Source organism: Eptesicus fuscus, chromosome 23 (genome assembly GCF_027574615.1).
Source record: "Eptesicus fuscus isolate TK198812 chromosome 23, DD_ASM_mEF_20220401, whole genome shotgun sequence".
NCBI lineage: Eukaryota > Metazoa > Chordata > Mammalia > Chiroptera > Vespertilionidae > Eptesicus > Eptesicus fuscus.
The window spans coordinates 9,268,321-9,290,510 of NC_072495.1; the positions used below are offsets into that span (position 1 = coordinate 9,268,321).

General features: G+C 41.8%; 2 protein-coding genes across 2 annotated transcripts; one reads left to right on the forward strand and one right to left on the reverse strand.

The window, feature by feature from the left end:
* Nucleotides 1-1,936: 1,936 nt before the first annotated feature.
* On the reverse strand, nucleotides 1,937-4,808 carry LOC129148089 (disintegrin and metalloproteinase domain-containing protein 1a-like). The gene has a single exon (XM_054712572.1). It carries the CDS (start codon nucleotides 4,612-4,614, stop codon nucleotides 2,158-2,160), a length of 2,457 nt encoding a protein of 818 aa, XP_054568547.1. The 5' UTR covers nucleotides 4,615-4,808; the 3' UTR covers nucleotides 1,937-2,157.
* A 7,657-nt stretch (nucleotides 4,809-12,465) lies between these two features.
* LOC103287062 (protein kish-A-like) lies at nucleotides 12,466-13,211 on the forward strand. The gene has a single exon (XM_054712618.1). It carries the CDS (start codon nucleotides 12,515-12,517, stop codon nucleotides 12,731-12,733), a length of 219 nt encoding a protein of 72 aa, XP_054568593.1. The 5' UTR covers nucleotides 12,466-12,514; the 3' UTR covers nucleotides 12,734-13,211.
* The last annotated feature ends 8,979 nt before the right edge of the window (nucleotides 13,212-22,190 follow it).

The following is a 22,190-nucleotide window of genomic DNA, read 5'->3' on the forward strand; positions in this document are numbered from 1 at the left end:
GTAAGTGGAACTATGTCAAACTAAAAAGCTGCTGTACAGAAAAAATGAAAAAGCAACCTATTTGTCAATCATATACCTGATAAGGGATTATTACTACACACACACACACACACACACACACACACACACACACTCACACACTGAGTGGCCAGATTATTATGATCTCTGAATGCATAATAATCTGGCCACTCAGTATATATCCTATATAATAAAAGGCTAATATGCAAATTGTTTCTCAACCAGGAGTTTGACCAGCAAGCAGGCTGGCCAACTGCCCATGGCCTCTCCCCCTGGCCAGGCTGGCCAGACCCCACCCATGCACGAATTCATGCACCAGGCCTCTAATATCTATACTAATAAAAGGGTAATATGCTAATTAGACTGGGAGACCTTCTGGACATCCTTCCGGACAAAGCCATGGTGGCGGGGCCGAGGCAGAGGTGGTTAGGGGCGATCAGGCCAGGAGGGGAGGGCAGTTGGGAGTGATCAGGCCAGTGGGTGTGGGGGGGCAGTGGGGGCGAGCAGGCTGGCAGGGAGGGCCAGTTGGGGGTGAGCAGGCTGGCAGGGGGGACAGTTGGGGGTGAGCAGGCTGGCAGGGGGGACAGTTGGGGGTGAGTAGGCTGGCAGGGGGGCAGTTCGGGGCAAGCAGGCGGCGGGGGGGGGGGGGCGCGATCAGGCCGGTAGAGGGGGGCAGTTAGGGGAGAGAAGACCAGTGTGGGGGGCAGTTGGGGGCAAGCAGGCCGGCAGGCAGGCGAGTGGTTGAGAGCCAGCAGTCCTGGATTGTAGAGGGATGTCCGACTGTCCATTTAGATCGGGCCTAAATGGGCAGTCAGATATCCCTCGAGGGGTCCCAGACTTGAGAGGGTGCAGGCTGGGCTGTGGGGGGGACACACACACACACTCTCACACACACCCGCATGAATTTCATGCACCGGGCCTCTAGTGTGTGTGTGTGTGTGTGTGTGTACACACACACACACACACACACACACACACAGCATATACTCTGTGTGTGTTAATTTTATACTTGCTTTGTGCTCTCATCACATAGAAGCATCTACAACCTTCAAAACTCTGTTACCTATAATTGGAGGGGTTCCTTCTGATATTAGTCAATAACTTATTAATTTCAATAAATAAGTAAAGAAAAATAGAAAAGACAAAATTATAGTTTTAGCTTCTATATTGTTATAAAATTAGTATAAATTTCGTTTCCTAGCTCTGGCTGAAGTTAATCAAACATGAGATATCTGGATGGCTGAAATTCAACCCAGGAAGATTAGTAAAGAGGAAGGGCTCTGAAAGCTGCTCTGAAAGGAAAAGAAATCTTTTAGGTAAACAGTGAGTAGGGCTATAGAAAGGGCCTGGAAATACAGGAAGTAATAACTTGAATACACATAAATCATGTTACAGATCTGTCAGATTTGAAAAGGTGAATGACTTCAACACTGGCCTTTTGACCCTGGGGCAGTGAGGTTCTTCTGTTTTATCAGATATAGTTTCTCTCACAGACTCCAATAACAAAACAGACCTTATAATTATACACATGGAATCTGAAAAGATTTCTAATCAGAATAGGGTTTTATTTATTTAAAACTCATTTCATGAATGCACATTTATAGGGCAAATGAACAATCGATTGAATAAACAACTGACCTCACTTAATAGGTAGTTGCTACTTGAAATAAAAACCCAAGTGACAGTAATAAGTGCAGGCACATATAGTAGCATATATCAAACAGCTTAGATGAAAGATGGCATGTCCTGAAAAAGTTTCTGGTGATTGCAAAACTTGGCCCAAGACAAAGACATTGATGTCAGAAGATGCATGTGAAGAGTTCAAATGAAATGTTAAAAAGCAAAAGTAGTAAAATATGTACTATATTAAGTAAATAAAACCTTAATTACTAAAATGAATAATGAAAGTGAGAGTATCCCTCTTCTCATATTAGTTTATTTTCAAACTAAAGACAAAATTTTAGTTTCAGCTTCTACACTGTTATAAAATTAGTATAAATTTTGTTTATACTATTATATAATCCTAGTCAGAGCCATGGAGTTATCAATTCCCACTTCACCTTTGTGTCATTGAACTTCTGGTTCCTGGTCAGTGTTTGAAGTGTTTTATATATTTGGTTATTCCTCCCACTACTTGTTTTATTCCTCATCTTCATCCTCCTCCTCCTCCTCCTCCTCCTCCTCTTCTCCCTCTTCCCCTCCTTCCTCTGGGGCAGCCTCTTCTGCAGGCTTCTCTTCTGGAGGCTTCTCTTCTGGAGGCTTTTCTGTGGGCTCTTCTTTTGAAGCTTTACAAAGGATGCACGTGGCAATACTGACAACTGCTAATATTATGAGAAAAAGTATTAAGAGTGATAAGATCATATTGTCTAAGATCTTTTCATGTTTGGCAGGTTTGCCAGTGACGGAACTTCCACCTTCTGGTGGCTGCTCATCAGGTGGCAAACCAGGGGGACCGCTGTCCACACTACCTCCATCTCCTGCTTGTCTGCAGTCAGGGGGTGCATAGCCAGACCTACAATGGCAGTGCTTCAAATTATTGCAAACTCCTTTCCGATCACACATTGCTTGTATATCGCAGTCATACTTGAGCAGAGCATAATCAGTGCAGGATGCATTTGCGCAGATTTTCCCTTGGGAACAAGTAGTGCCATATTTCACATTTCCTCCATCATCTTTGTCAGCAGTGTCATAGAAATTCATGGACCAGCAGTAGTTGTCAGAAGTAGGAATCTGGATCACTGTATGATAGGGTTTGATGGCTGGCATCTGTCTAATACTTGAACATATAATTTTCCCACACCGCTTATTCTCGCTTGTACACTTAACGTACTCTTGGTTAGTAGAAGTAGGAAGGCCACAGTTTCCAAACCGGTCTCCAAGCATGTTTACCATTTCATAACACGTATCATCAGCAGACGTTGCAAAGGTCCCAAAATATTCTTGGCATTGAAGATTAGGGTTCTTACACTCACCTTGTACACAGTAATGTCCTTTACATGGTGTACCATCTTGCATATAGAAGTCTTCGGGACATTTTGCAGAGGTACCATCACAATACTCTGGGAGGTCACAATCTCCCGAAGGAGGACGACAATCGAAGCCCTTTGGTTGAAATTGGCACGTATCTTTACAGCAAGGTCCTGGACTACACTTTGCACCAGGCTTCAGCATACATGTATTATCACAGCACTTGTTTGTGTCACATTCAGTACCACAGTCACACTGCTCACCGTCATCCAACATACCATCTCCACACGTGCCAGCTCTACGCAAGCGGCCTTTGTGCCGCTGAGGGTTGTTAAATAGGCAGGCCCCTCTGTGTTCCTGGAGGAACTGGTAGAAGTCGTCAGAGCTACAGTTGCTGAAGCCACTTTCTTTAGTGATATTGTCACGCATGAGGCAGAGGTGTTTGTCTTTACAAGTGCAGGCTGAGTGGTCGTGCCGAATACCCAAGTTGTGCCCAAGCTCATGGACCATGAGCGCTGCAAACAGGAGGACGTCTTCATGAGGGAAGGATTCAACAGCTGCTGCAAAACCATTGGAACAGGCACCATTGAGAAATGCCTGTCCCATACCCTGCTCAGGATGCTGTCCGACAATCATGTGGGCAACATCATGCTTCACACGATGGAGGAGCTTCTCTTGTCTCCAGCTGTTGAAATTCCCCAGTGTAACTTGCAGGTCCACTGGGACCTCTATGAGGTCTCCCTCGGTCCAAATCTCCATTCCAGCCAGCACCACCTCTGTGTTTATTGCCCTAGTGAAGCTGTTGGCCAGGGCAATGATGTCCATCACTCTCTGGACCGTCTCACTGACGTTACTGCCCCACATTTGGAACCGCTGGTTGTTGACCACAACAAACATCTCCACGTACTTGGTGAGTGACCACAAGTAGGACAGCTCCCGTAGACCGCCAGGCTTCCTGCTCCCTTGTTGTCGGCTGGCGGACACCACTGGGCTGTCTTGGGCAGTGACACTGCAGGAGACTGGAGCTTGATGGGCCATGGTGTACAACACATGTTCAAACCGTTTTGAAGAGTCCATGGGCTCAATGCCATAGGATTTTCCCTCCTTAATCAGGATGCCCCTGAGGCCTGAACAGGTGTTGACAGAAACAAAAGAACCCGGGACTCCTTCTATGTAGCCTTCATAGTGACAGTCATGAGAGATGAAAGGCATTTCTTGTCCTAGGCTGCCATTGTGGTAGCTGAAGACTGGAAAGTTCTTGATAAAATAGTCTGTCTTCACTTTTAGGTGAATCAGCTGTTTCTGGCCCTGCATAGATATCACATAAGATGCCTCTTCCTCTGGGTCTTGCCTTCCCTCAACTGTCAGAACCTTGGGGATGACTATTTCATAGGATGAGGAATAAACTGATCCCAGGTCACAGCACAAGCTTGGCAGGAAACTCAGTACCAACACCAGCACCATCCCCAACCTGACACGTGAAGATCCTGGCAGCAGTACCAGCGCCAGGCCCTTCGTCTGGGGAGCCCAAGTCTGAAGCACTCTGCCAGTCTCATACATAACCACTTGGTTCTTCTGTAGAGAAGGCAAGGAGGAGGCAGAGTCCCTCACAAAGGTGGGCACTGACATGGCCCCAGTGAATCAGTGGCTGATGCAGGGCCTGTGTCCATGAGCAGCAGCACTCCTTGACATGCAGATCCTTAGCCACTGGGATTAGTTCCAGGTATATGCTGGCTACATAAAGGGCGGGTACTATCACCTTCTGAGAGCAACTGCCTACCTCTGGCTGTGTCTTTTTTAATCTCTCTGACCTCTCTGTTATCCTTCAGATAGTGTCCCTTCTGCAGCTTCTTTCCACATTATTAGCTTCAGTGATCATTGGCTACAGTCCTTTGATATTGTGGTGATGTAATCATAAAGAAGGACTACAAACTCTAAAATGCAAGATTTTTACCTTGAGAAGGAAATAAAACCTCCGTGCCTTCCTCAACTGTGCCACACGGAACACACCCTCCCCCGCCCCTCCTGTGTCCGTTGCTCGGCCAACTCCTAATGTTCCAGACGAGGGGGCTTGAAGATCATTGGTGGGCACACTCCATGGCCCATTTTGCCTCGTCTAAAACTCTTGTTCTGTAACACATGGACATCAAACTCACGATGTTTTTGATCCTTCAATGAGGCTTTATAGTGATATGCACATGCCTCAGGCCAGACTGTTAGATAGGCAAGGAGGTGGCTGCCCTTTTACCCCAGGGTAGACCCAAATGGGCTGAGGGTAGACCCAAATGGGCTGAGGGTAGACCCAAATGGGCTGGAGACCATGAGGCAAGGGACAATACTCCAATTTTTTAACTTCATCAAAATTCAGTCTCTCAAGTTCTGTTTATAACACTGCCAAAAAATGTGTACGGGAGATGCCGACAGAGCAGCCTTCACTTTTGTGTGATTTTCATGGGCATATTGACTGGTAACTCCAGGCCCTTCTCTGGATGACCCAGACATATCAGTACCAGAAAATTATGCCAGTTGAAGACTAGGTATACCCTTTGTTTGAAAGTGACCTACATGTGTCCAGTGTCCACTTCTATTTAATCCTTATATGCCCAGGTTAAAAAATAGATGAACTAGAATTACGTATTGAGGGAATAAATGATTCCCAGGCAAGGGTGCTGTCATGTAGTTATTTGTTTGTGCTCTCTTCACACCTGCCCTGAAAGAATAAATGTGTCTCTAGAAAAACCCGCAACTATTCTGAGGAATGGCACATTCATGACCTCAAAATGTACCTCCCTCTTCCTACATTTTGCTGGTCAGTTCACTTTCCTAATGTCTTTGTGCCTCATATTTAATTGAGAAAAATAAAAGCAATAAAGAGTACTTTCACATGGAGATACCACTTGAGTCGCCTGCATCTAACTTTTTCTCCAACTCTGGTGGATAAATTGTCCATACTCCAATCTAAGGCTAATCCTCCTACTTGTGTGTAGGGTCTATTTCCCATTCAGTTTCTCATGACTTCACTTTTCCAACTGTCCCTTCTGTCTTTTATTTCTGAAACATCTGTTTATCGTTGGATCCAGTCTCGTTATATGCTGTAATGATTCATCTTTATCAAACCACCACTCTCAGCCCACATTACTCTCTAGTCACCATCCAAAATCCCCTCTCTGTTTCATATATAATGAAACTCTTTGGAAATATATTCTCCATATATATATATATATGTGTGTGTGTGTATATATATATATATATATATATATATATATATATTTCATTTATACATATTTCTTTTCTGAAATTTAAACTTTGAATCATAGCAGAGTCACAAAATATGAATAAAACATAAATATATTTTTCAGTAAATTATTTGGAAGACAACAGCTCAATCACACACAAAAGGACACGTGTTATGACTTAATTTCTATGAGGTTCCTCAATTAGTCAAGTTCATAGATTCAGAAAGTGAAGTGAAGGTTATAGGATCTGGGAAAAGAGTAATAGGACTGGTTAATGAAGACAGTTTCAGTTTGAGATGATGAAAAAGTTCTGGAAGTGGATGTTGATGGTTGCACAACATTATAAACGTACTTAACCTTTTGCATTCGGATGTTGAGTGTGACTCGACACGGTTAGCATTAGAATAAAGGAATCAAGAAAAAAGCAAGCGAGTGCAAAGGGTTAATGCCACTGAACTGTACACTTAGAAATGGTAAAGAGGGTTACTTTTATCTTATGAATATTGGAGAGAGAGAGAGAGAGAGAGAGAGAGAGAGAGAGAGAGAGGAGAGATAACTGTTTACGTACAACTCTGATCATGTAATGAACAGTTTTACTTCATTGACGTTACCCATGTGCCATTGCCAATTACAAGTCTTCCTGCTTCAGAGATAATCATGACCCTTTATTTTATGGTATCTACTTTGTCACTTTTCTTTCTCAATTTGCTTCTTAAACATGCACTACAGAGTTTTGTAATTTTATTTTACTTGCTTTTTAAACACACCTTTATTGAGATATACACTGAGTGGCCAGATTATTATGATCTCTGAACGCATAATTGGCCACTCAGTGTATATCCTATATAATAAAAGGCTAATATGAAAATTGTCCCCTTGACCAGGAATTTGACCAGCAGGCAGGCCGGCCAACCGCCCATGTCCCCTCTCCCTAGCCAGGCTGGCCGGACCCCACCCATGTACGAATTCATACACACACACACACACACACACACACACACACACACACACACACACTGAGTGGCCAGATTATTATGCATTCAGAGATCATAATAATCTGGCCACTCAGTGTCATTCACATACCTTAATATTCATCCTTAAATGTGTACATGTCGGTGGTTTTTACTGTATTCTGAAAGTTATGTAACTGTCACCAAATCAAGTTTAGAACATTTTCTCACCCCCAAGGAAAACTCTAGTATCTATTAGTAGTCACTCCCCATCCTCCCCTCCCCACAGCTCATGGCTACCACTTCTTTCCTCTCTAGCTCAATGATTTTGTTCTGGACACTTCATAGTAGTGGAATCTTACATGTGGTAATTTTCTGTGACTGGCTTATTTCACTTAGCATAATGTTTCCAAGGATCAGCCATGTGGTAGATTATGTCAAAACTTCCTTTTCTTTGGCCAAATAATGTTCTTTTTGTGTGCATATACCACATTTTTTATTAGATAAATCAGCTGATGAAAATTTTGGTTGTTTCTACTTTGGAAACTATTGTGAATAATACTGCTATGGACATTTGAGTACAAGTTTTTGCATGGATATATGTTTGCATTTCTCTTAGGTACATACCTAGGGGTGGAATTGTTTGGTCATGTGAGAACTCTACATTTATCCTCTTGAGGAATTGCCCAACTATTTCCAAAGAAGCTGCACAATTTCACATTCCTGCCAGCAATGAGGAAGGATTCTAATTTCTCCTCATCGTCACTGATATTTGTTTTTTTTTTTTTTTTAATGAATCTTTATTGTTCAGATTACAATTGTTTCTCCTTTTTCCCCACATATCTCCCCACCACCCAGTTCCTACCCCCCCTCTTCCCTTACCTCCCCCCTCCCGCTGTCCTTATCCATAGGTGTATGATTTTTGTCCAGTCTCTTCCCATACTCCCCACACATACACCCCTTTCCCCCTGAGAATTATCAATCCACTCCCATTCTATGCCTCTGATTCTATTAACTTCACCAGTTTATTCTGTTCCTCAGATTTTTAATTCACTTGACTTTTAGATTCACTTGTTGATAGATATGTATTTGTTCTTCATAATTTTTATCTTTCTTCTTCTTTTTCCTCTTTTTAAAGAATACCTTTCAGCATTTCATATAATGCTGGTTTGGTGGTGATGAACTCCTTTAGCTTTTTCTTATCTGTGAAGCTCTTTATCTGCCCTTCAATTCTGAATGATAACTTTGCTGGGTAGAGTAGTCTTGGTTGTAGGTTCCTGCTATTCATCACTTTGAATATTTCTTGCCACTCCCGTCTGGCCTGCATGGTTTCTGTTGAGAAATTAGCTGATAATCGTATGGGAGCTCCCTTGTAGGTAACTAACTGTTTTTCTCTTGCTGCTTGTAAGATTCTCTCTTTGTCTTTTGCTCTTGGCATTTTAATTATGATGTGTCTTGGTGTGGTCCTCTTTGGATTCCTTTTGTTTGGGGTTCTGTGTGCTTCCTGGACTTGTAAGTCTATTTCTTTCATCAGGTGGGGGAAGTTTTCGTTCATTATTTCTTCAAATAGGTTTTCAGCATCTTGCTCTCTCTCTTCTTCTGGTACCCCCATAATTCTGATGTTGGTTCGCTTGAAGTTGTCCCAGAGGCTTCTTACACTATCTTCAACTTTCTGAATTCTCTTCTCTTCATGCTTCTCTGGAAGAGTGTCCTTGGCCTCTTTGTATTCCAAATCTTTGAGTTGATTCTTGCAATCCTCTAGTCTGCTTTTGGGTCTCTGTATAATATTTTTTATCTCAGTCAGTGTATGTTTAATTTCTAGTTGGACCTCATTGAATTTATCGGCCTTTTCCATGAAATTCTTGAAAAACCTTATAACCGTGGTTTTGAACTGTATGTCCAGTCGCTTGTTCTCCTCCATTTCTTTGGTTTGTGATCTGTTTCCTTGCCTTCTCATATTCTCTGCTTCCCTAAGTTGGTAGGGTAGTTTTGTGTACTAGGTGTCCTATTGGTTCAACGGGTCAGCCTCCCAGTTACTTGAGGTGGACACTCTTGGTGTACCCTTGTGTACTGTGTGTCCCCCAGCAGGAGCTACAGCAAGGGCTAGTTTTCTCCTCCTTTGCTTGCGCGGTTTTGGAGCAGTCTGACTGGAGCTGCAGTTGGTTAAGCTGCTCCAGAACAGGCCATTTATATGCAAAAGCCGCTGTGTGGAGCCGGGGCGGGTTTGTAGAATGTGCGGGGCGGGGCCTCAGGGCGGGGCCTCAGGGCTGGGTGGGGTCTCAGGGCGTCACTAGGCTGGGGCGTGGCCAACGGCGATGGCTGCCGTCAGCCGTCTCTGCCTTTCCACGTTTCCAAGTCCCTGCGCCCCGCACTCCAGCGCAGCAAACAATGATTGCTGGGCGCACCACTGCAAAAGTCACTCACTTTCCAACCCGATGGCCGAGAGTCCAGCTTCTCCCCGTAGGTGCCCGGGTCCCCCGAGTGTCCCCAGAAACTGGACCTCAGAGTGATCGGGAGCTTGTCTCCCTGCGGGTTGAAGAAAAGCTGCGCACCCAGCCGCCCGCCGCCAGCCCGATTCGCGTGCCTCCGTACCTCAGCTTTTCAGCGATTGTGCTTCTTTCTCTTCTTAGTTGTAAATCTTCCACTCAGCCAGCTTTCCCGTGGTTCTGGGTGGTAGACGTTTTTGTCTTTTAGTTGTATCTGATATTTGTTAGTCTATTTTTTTAATTATAGCCATTCTAGTGTACTTGAAGTGGTATCTCATTGTAGTTTTGATCTGCAATTCCCTAATCATGATGTGACACACCTTTTTACATTCTTTTTGGTCATTTATATATTCTTTGTAGAAATGTCTATTTACATCCTTTGCCCTTAGAAAACTGGGTTTCCTTTTCTTGTTGAGTTTAAGACTCATTAATATTTTCTGGCTACTAGTTCCTATAAGATATGAGTTGCAAAAATTTTTTTCTCATTCTGTGGGCTGTCTTTTCACTTTCTTGACAGTGTCTCTTACAGTGGAGAAGTATTTCACTTATTAAAAAACACCTCACCTGACAATATGTTTTTATTGATTTGAGAGAGAGAGAAAGGAACAGACAGGAGGAAACATGAATGTCAGAGAAAAACATCAATCTTTTGCCTCCCATATGTGCCCCAATCAGGTATCAAACTCGCAACCTGGGTATGTACTCTGACTGGGAATCGAACCCAGAACCTCTTTGGTATAAGGGATGATGTTCCAACAAATTGAGTAAACTGGCCAGCACAAGAAGTATTTCATTTTTTCTTCCAATTTACTTTATTGTATTAAATAAATTTACATAAGATACAAAAGTTATATCTTATCTATTTTTAAGACTATACTTAGTGAGTGGTATTAAGTACATTCATAATGTTGTGCTACCATCACCGCTAGCCATCTTCAGACTCTTCTTATAAAACTCAAACTCTGTATTAATTAATCTATAAATCCCCGTTACTTCCTTTTCCCCTGCCCTAGCAGCTGCCATTGTACATCTGTCTCTATAATTTTGATTATTTTGAGTTTCCATACAGTGGTATCATATAGTATCAGTCTTCTTATGACTGGCTGATTTCACTTAGCACAGTGTCCTCAAGGTTCATTCATGTTGTTGCATATTGTAAAATTTCCTTTCTTTTAAGAGGTGAAAACATTCCATTGTATGTATATACCATACTTTGCTCCATCCACTCATTTGTCAATGGATACTTTATTCATCCATTTGTTTTTCAATGGACACTTACGTTGCTTTATATTTTAACTGTTGTAAATAATGCTGCTATGAACATGGACATAAAAATATAATTTCAAGCCCCTACTTTAGATTCTTTTGGGTATATACCCAGAAGTTATATAGCCAGACCATATGGTAATTCTAGTTTTAATTTTTTGATGAACTGTCATATTGTATTCCACAGAGGCTGTGCCATTTTACATTCCCACCAACAGTACACAACGGTTTCCATATATCCTCTCCAACACTTGTTATTTACTGGTTTGTGGTTTTCTTTTATAAGGTGTAAGATGGTACCTTATTGTAGGTTTGATTTGCATTCTCCAAAGATTAGTGCTGTTGAGAATCTTTTCCTGTGCTTGTTGGCCATTTGTGTATCTTTATTGAAGAAATATTCATTTGAGTCCTTTGCTCATTTTCTGAATCAGGTTGTTGGTTTTTCTGTTGTTGAGGCTTAGAAGTTCTCTGTATATTCTGGACATTAATCTCTTCCCTGCTATGTGATTTTCAAATATTTTATCTCATTCTTTGTGTTACCTTTTTACTCTGTTCATAGTGTTTTTTGACCCACGATTTTTTTTTATGGACTCCATTTTGTCTATTTTGTCTTTTTTTTGGCCTGTGCTTTGGTGTCATATGTGAGAAATCTTTGCCAAATCCAATACCAGGAAACTTGTGCCTGTTTTGTGTTTTTTTTTTTAACTACAGTTTTATAGCAAGCCATTTCCTGTGCAAGAGGATTTTTCTAGAACTGCCAGACATGTAAATTAGTAGCAGTTCTATGGCCATAGGGCTTTTGTAGGAGCTCCAAACTTTTGTGCCCATTCCATTGGCAACTAGGCTGCCTGCACAGCTACTGTAGTTGTGATGATGGGGTTTTACAAGGCTCAGGGGGACCTGAGGAGAAGGATATGGGAATAGGGCAGTAAAAACTTGATATAGTTTGCTGCCCACCATATCCAGCTGTTTGTTGTTTTTGTTTAGTTTTTAAATGAACAAACTTGATGCTTCTATGATTTGATTAATAACCATACTTCCCAAGAGGTTGATATTGACTGTATTTGCTTCTGTGGAGCAGGCGATTTTTGGAGGATGTTATTTTAACATTTTGGAAGTGATTTTCATTTTATCTCTTACCTTCCTCTGAGTCCATATGGATGTTGTGTTTACATATGACCTCTTTATTCCACCCAGTACTTAAATTTACTTACTGATTTTGTGTGCTGCTACATTTCATTCCTTTACATTGCTCTGTACTTGTGTGGATTTATCCAATTTAACATCCATTATGTGTACACACAGGGCTCTTTTCTTTTGCAATACTCTGAAGAGGGCTTCAGTGACCATTATTGTCCAATAACATGTTGCAAATATCTGGAAATTTCCATGGGTTTTCTCTAAGACAGGGGTCGTGTCTGCAGTCTGTATATAGTCTGCAAAATCATTTGGTCTGGCCCTGCCAAAGCATTAGGGGTGAGTTGACTAAATGTTTGACCAAGTATAGCAGGCTAGTGTTAAAGTTGATAATTGTGGCTTTTCCGCCCTGGGCCCGGAAGGGTGATGTGGCTGGGGCTTCGCCGGCCTCACTATGTCTGCCATTTTCAATTTTCAGAGTCTGTTGACTGTAATCTTGCTGCTTATATGTACCTGTGCTTATATCCGATCCTTGGCACTCAGCCTCCTGGACAGAAATAAAACTGGACTGTTGGGTATATTTTGGAAGTGTGCCAGAATTGGTGAACGGAAGAGTCCTTATGTTGCAGTATGCTGTATAGTGATGGCCTTCAGCATCCTGTTCATGCAGTAGCTTGGAAAAATACCCGAATTTAATTGCCATCAGATTTCAATATAAAAATGGGATTTACCTGCAGAAAATAATGCAAAGAATGTATAAGTTTGTTTCAACATTGAATGAGATCAATTCCTAGCTGCTGTTCTCTATTTTGTTATTGGACCAATGTTCTATATAATTAAGATGTAATCATTTAATACTCAAAGAGTTTGTAGCAATCAATCTCAGTACTGTCACTACAATATTACATTCTGCAATTGTCATTTCGTTGTGTCCAATACCAGTTTTTAGTGAGGTATCTCTAAGGCACATAGTAGAAAAATTTGGTAAATTATACAAGTTCCTTTCACTGTGACTTGGAAGTGATATATCTTTATAGAATGAGACCATATATTGAACTAGCTTTTTTATTGGGGAAAAAAGGGTTCAATTTGTGTTGCTAAGGATTGCATTCATACTTAATAATACTTGCTTTACCTCTGGCCACACCGTTTTGAGCATTTACCAGAGTACCTCTACTCTTAATGAACTTTGTAGTTTATAGCATGTTTTTAAACTATTTAAAATAAGCCTATGCAGTTCTAAGGAGAAAGATAAATGAGATGTGACTTGAGTAGTATTGAGAAAGTGTTCATATTTAACGTGAAAGGATTTAGAATAGCTGATTGGTGTAATTGCTTCTGCAGCCTCTGGTTAAGTATGGATAAATGTCTTAAGTATAAATTTGACCAGCTGTCATTCTCTAAGTAAAACTACATTCTTAGAATAAAATAGAACAATTACAAAATGATAATCCTGTATTGTGTAGAGTCAGGTCTCCACTTATTTTAATTACCCTAAAATGCAAACTGTATTTTTGTTGTTTTTTAATACAGCACTTTGAATCTGGTTTATGTTTGTCTGTCAACTTGAACTGGAATCTCTTATGTAACTTAATAGGTGATGATTAACCCTTTGCACTCGCTTGCTTTTTTCTCAATTCCTTTATTCTAATGCTAACCGTGTCAAGTCACACTCGACATCCGAGTGCAAAAGGTTAATAGTTTTCAAATCTACTGATCCGTGGACCATCTTAGCTAGAAATTGCCCATTATATATAGTATTAATTAGTTATTGTTCTCAGCTAATCCCTATAAAGGTGTAAAAAGGAAAAAAAATTAAAGAAAAGAATTATTTAAAAAAATAAATAGAGTTGATAATTGTGTATGGCCTGGGATTGTTTTTATAAATATCTAAATGGCCCTTGGCAGAAATTGGGTTCTGCACCCCTTACCTAAGAGTAAAATAGCTTAGTGATAAGGTACTTGAGACTTTAATTGGACTAGGAAATAAAAAGTACTATTTCAAAGTGGCATATCAGTTTGCATTATGAGAGTGCCCACTGTTCCACAGTAATACTTGGAATTATCAATCTTATATTGCCCATCTTGTGGCTGCATAATGATATGCCCTTATGGCTATATAACCTTCTTTCCTCTGAATACTCATGAGGTTGAACACCTTTAGAAATGTGTTTTGACTCATCTTCATATTTTGACTCCACTAGAATGAGCTTTCATCCCTACCGATCCATCTAAACAGCTCCATTCTGGGTTGCCAACCAATAATTCTCTACTGTGAAATCAAATGATCAACACTCACTTCTCCTCTTATGGACCTACCAGCAACATTGAACAGATAATGGATATGTTCTGACTTAACTTTTCAAAGGATCACTCTGCCTGTTGAGTTCAAAAGAGGCCATTGTGGGAGCCAGTGAGGAAGCAGAGAGACCCTTTAAAGAATTCTGAAGTTGGCTACCATGGAGTTGATGGTGACTTGTAGTGCATTAGAGAGTTGGTGGTGGTGAACAGAGGTCACATTCTAGATATATGGGGAAGGTAGAGTCAGGAGAATCTGTGGATGGACTGGATTTATAATGTATAACTCTTCTGAAAACACTTTCCTCTCTTGGTTTTCAGGACAACACTCACTGGTGGTACTACAACCATACCGGCCACTCTCTGTCTCCCACTTCTTTTTTGAATGCTTCTCATCCCATCTACATATAAACATAGAATGCTATGGAGCTAAGTCCTCACCCCATTCTGGGATCTGTTCCCTTACCTAGCTATACTTATTGCATAGGCAATTTCACATAGTACCATGGCTTGGAATGTCATCTGTAAGCTGACAGCTCTCAAATATGTGTCTCTAGCTGACTTCTCTCCTAATTCCAGACACAATCATCATGCTGCATAGCTGAAGAGCCAACTTGGATGTTTAACAGGCATCTCAAACTGAACATGTTCAATCCTTGGTCGTTCTACATGCATCCCCATCTCAGTAAATGGCAGGTGTATTCACACAGTTACTCAGGGCAAAGCTACTGGAGAGGCCTCCTCCTCCTCTCCTCCTCCTCCTCCTCCTCCTCATATATTTTATTTTATTTTTTATTATTTTATTTTTTTATTGTTTAAAGCATTACATATAGCAGTACATATATCTCCTTTATCCCCCCATTAACCTTCCCCCAGCCTCCCCCTTTCCCTGTCGCATGCCCTCATTCCCCCGCCCCCCCCCCAGTGTCTTGTGTCCATTGGCCATGCTTATATGCATGCATACAAGTCCTTTGGTTGATCTCTTTCCTCCCCTCCCCAACACTCCCCAGGCTTCCCGCTGTAATTTGACAGTCTGTTCAGTGCTTTACTGCTACTGTATATATCTTTTTGTTCATCAGGTTATAATGTTCTTTATTTTCCATAAATGAGTGAGATCATGTGGTATTTTTCTTTCATTGCCTGGCTTATTTCACTTAACATAATGCTCTCCAGGTCCATCCATGCTGCTGCAAATGGTAAGAATTCCTTCTTTTTTTATGGCAGCGTAGTATTCCATTGTGTAGATGTACCATAGTTTTCTAATCCACTCATCTGCTGATGGGCATTTAGGCTGTTTCCAAATCAGCTATGGTAATTGTGCTGCTCTGAACATAGGGGTGCATATATCCTTTCTGATTGGTGTTTCTAGTTTCTTGGGATATATTCCTAGAAGTGGGATTACTGGGTTAAATGGGAGTTCCATTTTTAGATTTTTAAAGAAACTCCATACTGTTTTCCACAGTGGCTGCACCAGTCTGCATTCCCACCAGCAGTGCACGAGGGTTCCTTTTTCTCCGCATCCTCGCCAGAACTTGTCATTTGTTGCTTTGTTGATGATTGCCATTCTGACAGGTGTGACATGGTACTGCATTGTCATTTTGATTTGCATTTCTTGGATAATTAGTGACTTTTAGCATGTTTTGATATGTCTCTTGGCCTTCTGTCTTCTTTCGAAAAGATTCTATTTAGGTCCATTGCCCATTTTTTTTATTGGATCATTTATCTTTCATTAAGTTGTATAAGTTCCCTGTAGATGTTGGAGATTAAACCTTTATCAGTGATAACATTTAAAAATATGTTCTCCCACACAGTGGGCTTTCTTGTTGTTTTGTTGATGGTTTCTTTTGCTGTACAAAAGTTTTTTAGAGAGGCATCCTTCTTTACTACCTTTCTCTCACACTTTACATCTGTTCCATCAGCAAATCCTTTTAGCTCAACCTCATAATATTCCCAGATCAACCCCTTCTCACCACCAGTACTTCATGCACTCTCCCACAAGCTCTCAGAACACAGGAGATCTCTGTTTCTGCAGTTGCCCTGCCTGTTGTTTACTTACATAGCAGATGGAGTCGTCTTTCAATCGTCTTAGCTCTGGTCACTTCACACCTACTCAGGGCAGGTTTGTAATTTTTAAAATTTTCAGTAGATCAGAGAGACTTTGTCTTGTTTACTACTATTTCCATAGAACTAGGACAATTCATTGGTACAGACTCATTTGTGCTGAAATGAATGGATGGGTAGATGAATGGATGGATGGATGGATGATTAGATGGATGGGTGGATGGGTGGATGGATGGATGGATTATGAGTAGTAATATGCATCTGTCCATTACTTCACTTAGATGTCTATAAAAAGCATCAAGCTTAGACAGAAAGGCCTGGAATGTGCAAGACCTGTCCTGAATCATATGCACATAAGGACTGAAGATATGGTTAGAAGAGGGAGAAAGCTAGAATTCTTGATTTAGTGTCCAAAAAAGCATGATTGCTTTTAAAGTCATGGTGTCTTGAGTCGGGCTCTGAGGAAAAAATAAAATGACTACCAGTCTTACCCATAACTGGGCCCAAGGCAGTGATTGCCACATTAACCAAATCTTTTACCTTGTCCCCTAGAGATTTACAATTTAGTAGAAGAAATAGAATGTGTTTTCAAATGACCATAGGTAGGTCAGAATGCCATAAGTATAAAGGAAATTCAGTGTTGTGACTTGATTGTAGATAATTGTTATCATCGCCAACATGGGTAACATCCAACTGTGAACAAGAAAAGCCACAAGACTGCTGGCTGCTGGGTTATCTCGACATAAGAGCACAACCGTGAAATGCTGCTCAGCAAAAGGCAAAAGGCTGCCTGAGCTGTGAGGTGTTGGTGGGAGAGAAACCTGCAGTTTCGTTGTTGTTTTGGTTTTGTTTTGTCTTTGCTATTATTCTCTAAACCCAGCACACAGGACTTTTCCATTGCAGACATTCTCCAGAGGCTTTGGCGCAAGGAGAGAGGCACAGACTGGGAGAGGCTGGGAAGGGAAACAAGGCAGGGAGATGTGGCCAGGAGCCCTGCATTGGGACATTCTTAAGCTTCCTACCTAAGCGGCCATTTCTCCCCAGAAGAGCTGGCCTCTCCCAATTTGCCTCAAGACTGGTAATACAGCCTGCCACACCCTGCAGTTTGAGCCTTACAGAGGAAACAAAGGCAGAGGCCAAGCTTACAGGTCTGAATAGTCCCTAGGAGCCCTCAGGGACTGGATTGGAAGAGGGGCCGATCTTCCCCATTTTTCTGGGAACCAGACTGATAAAAACTCCAGGTTGCTCCCAACTCCACTGGTCTCCATAAAAAGATCTCACCAACCAAGGCAGAGTAATATTTTGGGCCACTTGTAGAGGAGTAGCTCTGGGTCAGGAAAAGAACACCCATCTTATTCCCTGAAAGCGAAACAGCGCCAACCCACCTAAAGCCCTGTCAGAAACAGACACTTGAGTGATTAAGACTGACAGCTGTCAGACAGGCAAAGAGGGTTGATTAGCCCCACCTGTTTGCAGCCAATGCCTGTGGAGACACATAAGCAGAGGACTTGTAGATCGCTTGGAGCTTCAAGCAGGGTGCCAAAAGCCAAAAGACAGTGCCTGACTGTGGTCAGCACCTAAGTACCTAACAGGAATCCCAGGATTAGCAGACAGAACAGAGGAGTGGGGTCCTAAACCAGCTCCCATGGGGCATTAAAACTCAGCTGAAGCGAACGACACTTCACTTTTTAATTTTAAAATTTTATTATTTTAAACTTTACTATCATTTTTTAATGTTATCTTTTTAAATTTTTTTGTACCTTTTTCTTCCTCACTTCTCTTTTTTCTTCCCATTTTTCTTTGTCCTTTCCCTATCTTAGTTTTCCTCTTTCCTTCTTTTCCCCCCTTTTCAAAAATGGTTTTCTTTATCTGCTTTATTGATGTGTTATTACTCTAGTCTATGTTGGTTTATTCATATATCTAGTGTGCTCTTTCCTACTCCATTTCCCCTTCTCTTTTTTTCTTTATTCACTACTCAATTTTTTTTCTTTTTATCTTCTCTTGCTTGTTTCTTCTCCTAATTTTTAAAGTTGTTTCACTTCTTAAATTTAGGCCTATCTGCTCTCTCCTCTATAATCCTTTTTTTAAAAAAATTACTTTATTTATTTTTCTTCTAGTCTTCTCATTTCTTTTCTTCCCTTATTCTAAACTGTGATCCTTACCCTAGTCATCCAAGCCCTTAACCTTAATTTTCTCTATTTAAGCTCTGCATCTACAGATTCTGTGGCCTCCTTTGTTTTCTGGGTGTTTTTTGTTTGGGCTTTTTTTTTTTTTTTAATTTAATAAATCTTTATTGTACAGATTACTACAATTGTTTCTCCTTTTTCCATCCATAGCTCCCCTCCACCCAGTTCCCACTCCACCCTCTGCCCTTACCTTCCCTGCACTGTCTTCATCCATAGGTGTACGATTTTTGTCCAGTCTCTTCCCATACCCTCACACCCCTTTCCCCCTGAGAATTATCAATCCCCTCCCATTCTATGCGCCTGATTCTATTATATTCACCAGTTAATACTGTTCCTCAGGTTTTTAATTCACTTGATTTTTAGATTCACTTGTTGATAGATATGTATTTGTTGTTCATCATTTTTATCTTTACTTTCTTCTTCTTCCTCTTCTTAAAGAATACCTTTCAGCATTTCATATAATACTGGTTTGGTGGTGGTGAATTCCTTTAGCTTTTTCTTATCTGTGAAGTTCTTTATCTGACCTTCAATTCTGAATGATAACTTTGCTGGGTAGAGTAATCTTGGTTGTAGGTTCTTGCTATTCATCACTTTGAATATTTCTTGCCACTCCCATCTGGCTTGCATAGTTTCTGTTGAGAAATCAGCTGACAATCGTATGGGTGCTCCCTTGTGGGTAATGAACTGTTTTTCTCTTGCTGCTTTTAATATTCTCTCTTTGTCTTTTGCCCTTGGCATTTTAATTATGATGTGTCTTGGTGTGGTCCTCTTTGGATTCCTTTTGTTTGGGGTTCTGTGCGCTTCCTGGACTTGGAAGTCTATTTCTTTCACCAGGTGGGGGAAGTTTTCAGTCATTATTTCTTCAAATAGGTTTCCAGTATCTTGCTGTCTCTCTTCTTCTGGCACCCCCATAATTCTGATGTTGGTACACTTAAAGTTTTCTCAGAGGCTTCTTACACTATCTTCAACTTTTTGGATTCTTGTTTCTTTTTGCTTTTCTGGTTGAGTGTTTTTTGCTTCTTTGTATTTCAAATCTTTGACTTGATTCTTTTGTTCCTCTAGTCTGCTGATGGGTCTCTGTATAATATTTTTTATTTCAGTCAGTGTATGTTTAATTTCTAGTTGGTCCTTTTTTATATCCTCGAGGGTCTGGCTAAATTTATCGGCCTTTTCTAGGAAATTCTTGAAAAACCTTATAACCGTGGTTTTGAATTCTATATCCAGTCATTTTTTCCCCCTCCATTTCTTTCATTTGTGATCTGTTTCTTTATCTCCGCATTAACGCTGCTTCCCTGAGTTGGTAGGGTAGCTTTTTGTGCTAGGTTTCCTATATGGCCCAGTGGGTCGGCCTCCCCTGTTACCTGAGGTGGACACTCTTGGTGCACCCCTTTGTGGCTGTGTGTACAGCCTTGTTGTAGTTAAGTCTTGATTGTTGTTGGTATCACTGGGAGGAATTGACCTCCAGGCTAGTTGGCTGTGGGTATCAGCTGTGTCTACGCCAGGAGAACTTCTGTGCTGGAGACAGCCTTATGGGACCAGACTTGCAAAATTGCAAAAGCCTCTGTGCTCAGTTTAGATGGGGCGGAGTCTCAGGACTGAGCAGACAGTGTTGGCTTCCCATCAGCCCTGCCTTATGAGGCCCCTGGGTCTCAGTGTCCCTCAGTAATCGCTGCAAGCACCTCTGAGAGAAAGCCGCCCTTGAGTTTTGCCTGCTGCCAGACAGTCCAGTTTCTCCCCCAATGAATCTGGATTTCCAGATTCTCGCCCAGAACTGGAGTTCAGAGCAGTCAGGAGCTTCCGGTTCCCTCTAGCTAGAGAAAGCCTGCGGCACACTCAGCAGTCAGTCCTCTCTGTGCTCACTTGCGCGCATGCCTCCAGACCTCTGCCTTTTGCGGCTCCCCTGAATTTCTGCCTGACAGTCCAGATTCTCCCCGTAAGAGAATGGGTGCCCAGGGACTTGCCCAGACCTGGGGTTCAGTGCAGTCGGAACCAGGGTTCAGTGTAGTCGGTAGCTTCCAACTCCCTCCCGCTAGGGAAAGCCAGCGGTAACCTCAGTAGTTAGTCTTCTGTGTGCGCACTCGTGCCGCATGCCTCCAGACCCCTGCCCTCCGTGGCTCCGGCTCCCCCGAGTCTCTGTATGCTTTCTCTCTACCTGACAGTCCAGACTCCCCCAGTATGAGCCTGGGTCCACAGGGTCTCGCCTGGAACTGGGGTTCAGTGCAGTCGGAATTGGGGTTCAGTGCAGTCGGGAGCTTCCATCTCCCTCCTGCCAGAGAAAGCCAGCCAGGCACTCAGCCGCCCTTCCTCTCTGAGTATGTGTCTCCGTACCTCAGCCCTTTGCAGCTCCTCTGATTCTCTGTGAGCTTTTCTCTTTCCTTCTAGTTGTAGAATTTCCACTCAGCCAGCTTTCCTGTGGTTCTGGATGATGTCCATTCTGTCTTTTTGTTGTAGTTTTGAAATTGTTGTGCGAGGCAGCAGTTAGGTGCTTACCTATGCCGCCATCTTGGCTTCTCCCTCAATAAAATATTAAGAAAAAAAAAAAAGAATTCAGGGTAATGGTTATAAGGATGCTCAAATGTCTGGATGAGAAATTCACCATGTGTAAGAATCAAGAGGAAATGAAGAATGACATAGCTGCAGTAAAGAGCACAATGGAAAGTTTCAACAGTAGACTAGAAGAATCTGAGGAGCAAATCTGAGTTAGAAGAAAAGGCAGAAAAAACACCCAACTGGAAAATAAAATTAAAAAGCTGGAGGAGAGTATAAAGGAGGTCTGGAACAACATGAAACAGAACAACATCTGCATAATAGGGGTGTCAGAAGGAGAGGGATCTGGGCAAGGAATATAAAACCTGTTTGAAGAAATAAAGACAGAAAACTTCCCTGACTTTGGGACGAAAAAAGTCACACAAGTCCAAGGAGCACCAAACAAGATGAATCCCAAAAGATCAAAATCAAGACACATCGTAATTAAATGGGCAAATATCAATGACAAAATAAGAATCGTAAAGGCTGCCAAAAAGAAACAGAAAGTTACCTACAAGGGATCTACCATTAGACTATCAACTGATTTCTCAATAGAAACACATCAGACCAGAAGGAAATGGAATGAAGTACACAAGGTGATACAAAGCAACGAACAGAACCCAATAATACTCTAACCAGCAAGGCTATCATTAAAAATTCAAGGTGAAATCAGGAGCTTCACACACACAAAAAAGGCTACAGGAGTTTATTACCACCAAGCCAGCAATGCAAGAAATGCTAAAGGGACTGTTAATGAAAGGAAGAAATAGAAAGGGAAGAAGGCACACAGGCATAAACAATAAATATGACAACAAACAAGTACCAATCTCTATATATAAAAGCCTAAACGACTGTTATGGCTGGTCGATCACTCTACTGGTTGCTATGATGCACACTGACTACCAGGGGGCAGAGGCTCCATGCAGGAGCTGCCCTGGTGGTCAGAGCGCTCCCACAGCCAACCTCCCACGGCTGGCCAACCTGCCCCTGGCCGACTGGCCCTGATCAGCCTGATCACAAGGGACTCCACCTATGCATGAATTCATGCACCGGGCCTCT

What these genes read in the sequence shown, in the direction of transcription:
- LOC129148089 (XM_054712572.1), bottom strand. Translation starts at nt 4,614, where the DNA reads ATGTCAGTGCCCACCTTTGTGAGGGACTCTGCCTCCTCCTTGCCTTCT.
- LOC103287062 (XM_054712618.1), top strand. Translation starts at nt 12,515, where the DNA reads ATGTCTGCCATTTTCAATTTTCAGAGTCTGTTGACTGTAATCTTGCTG.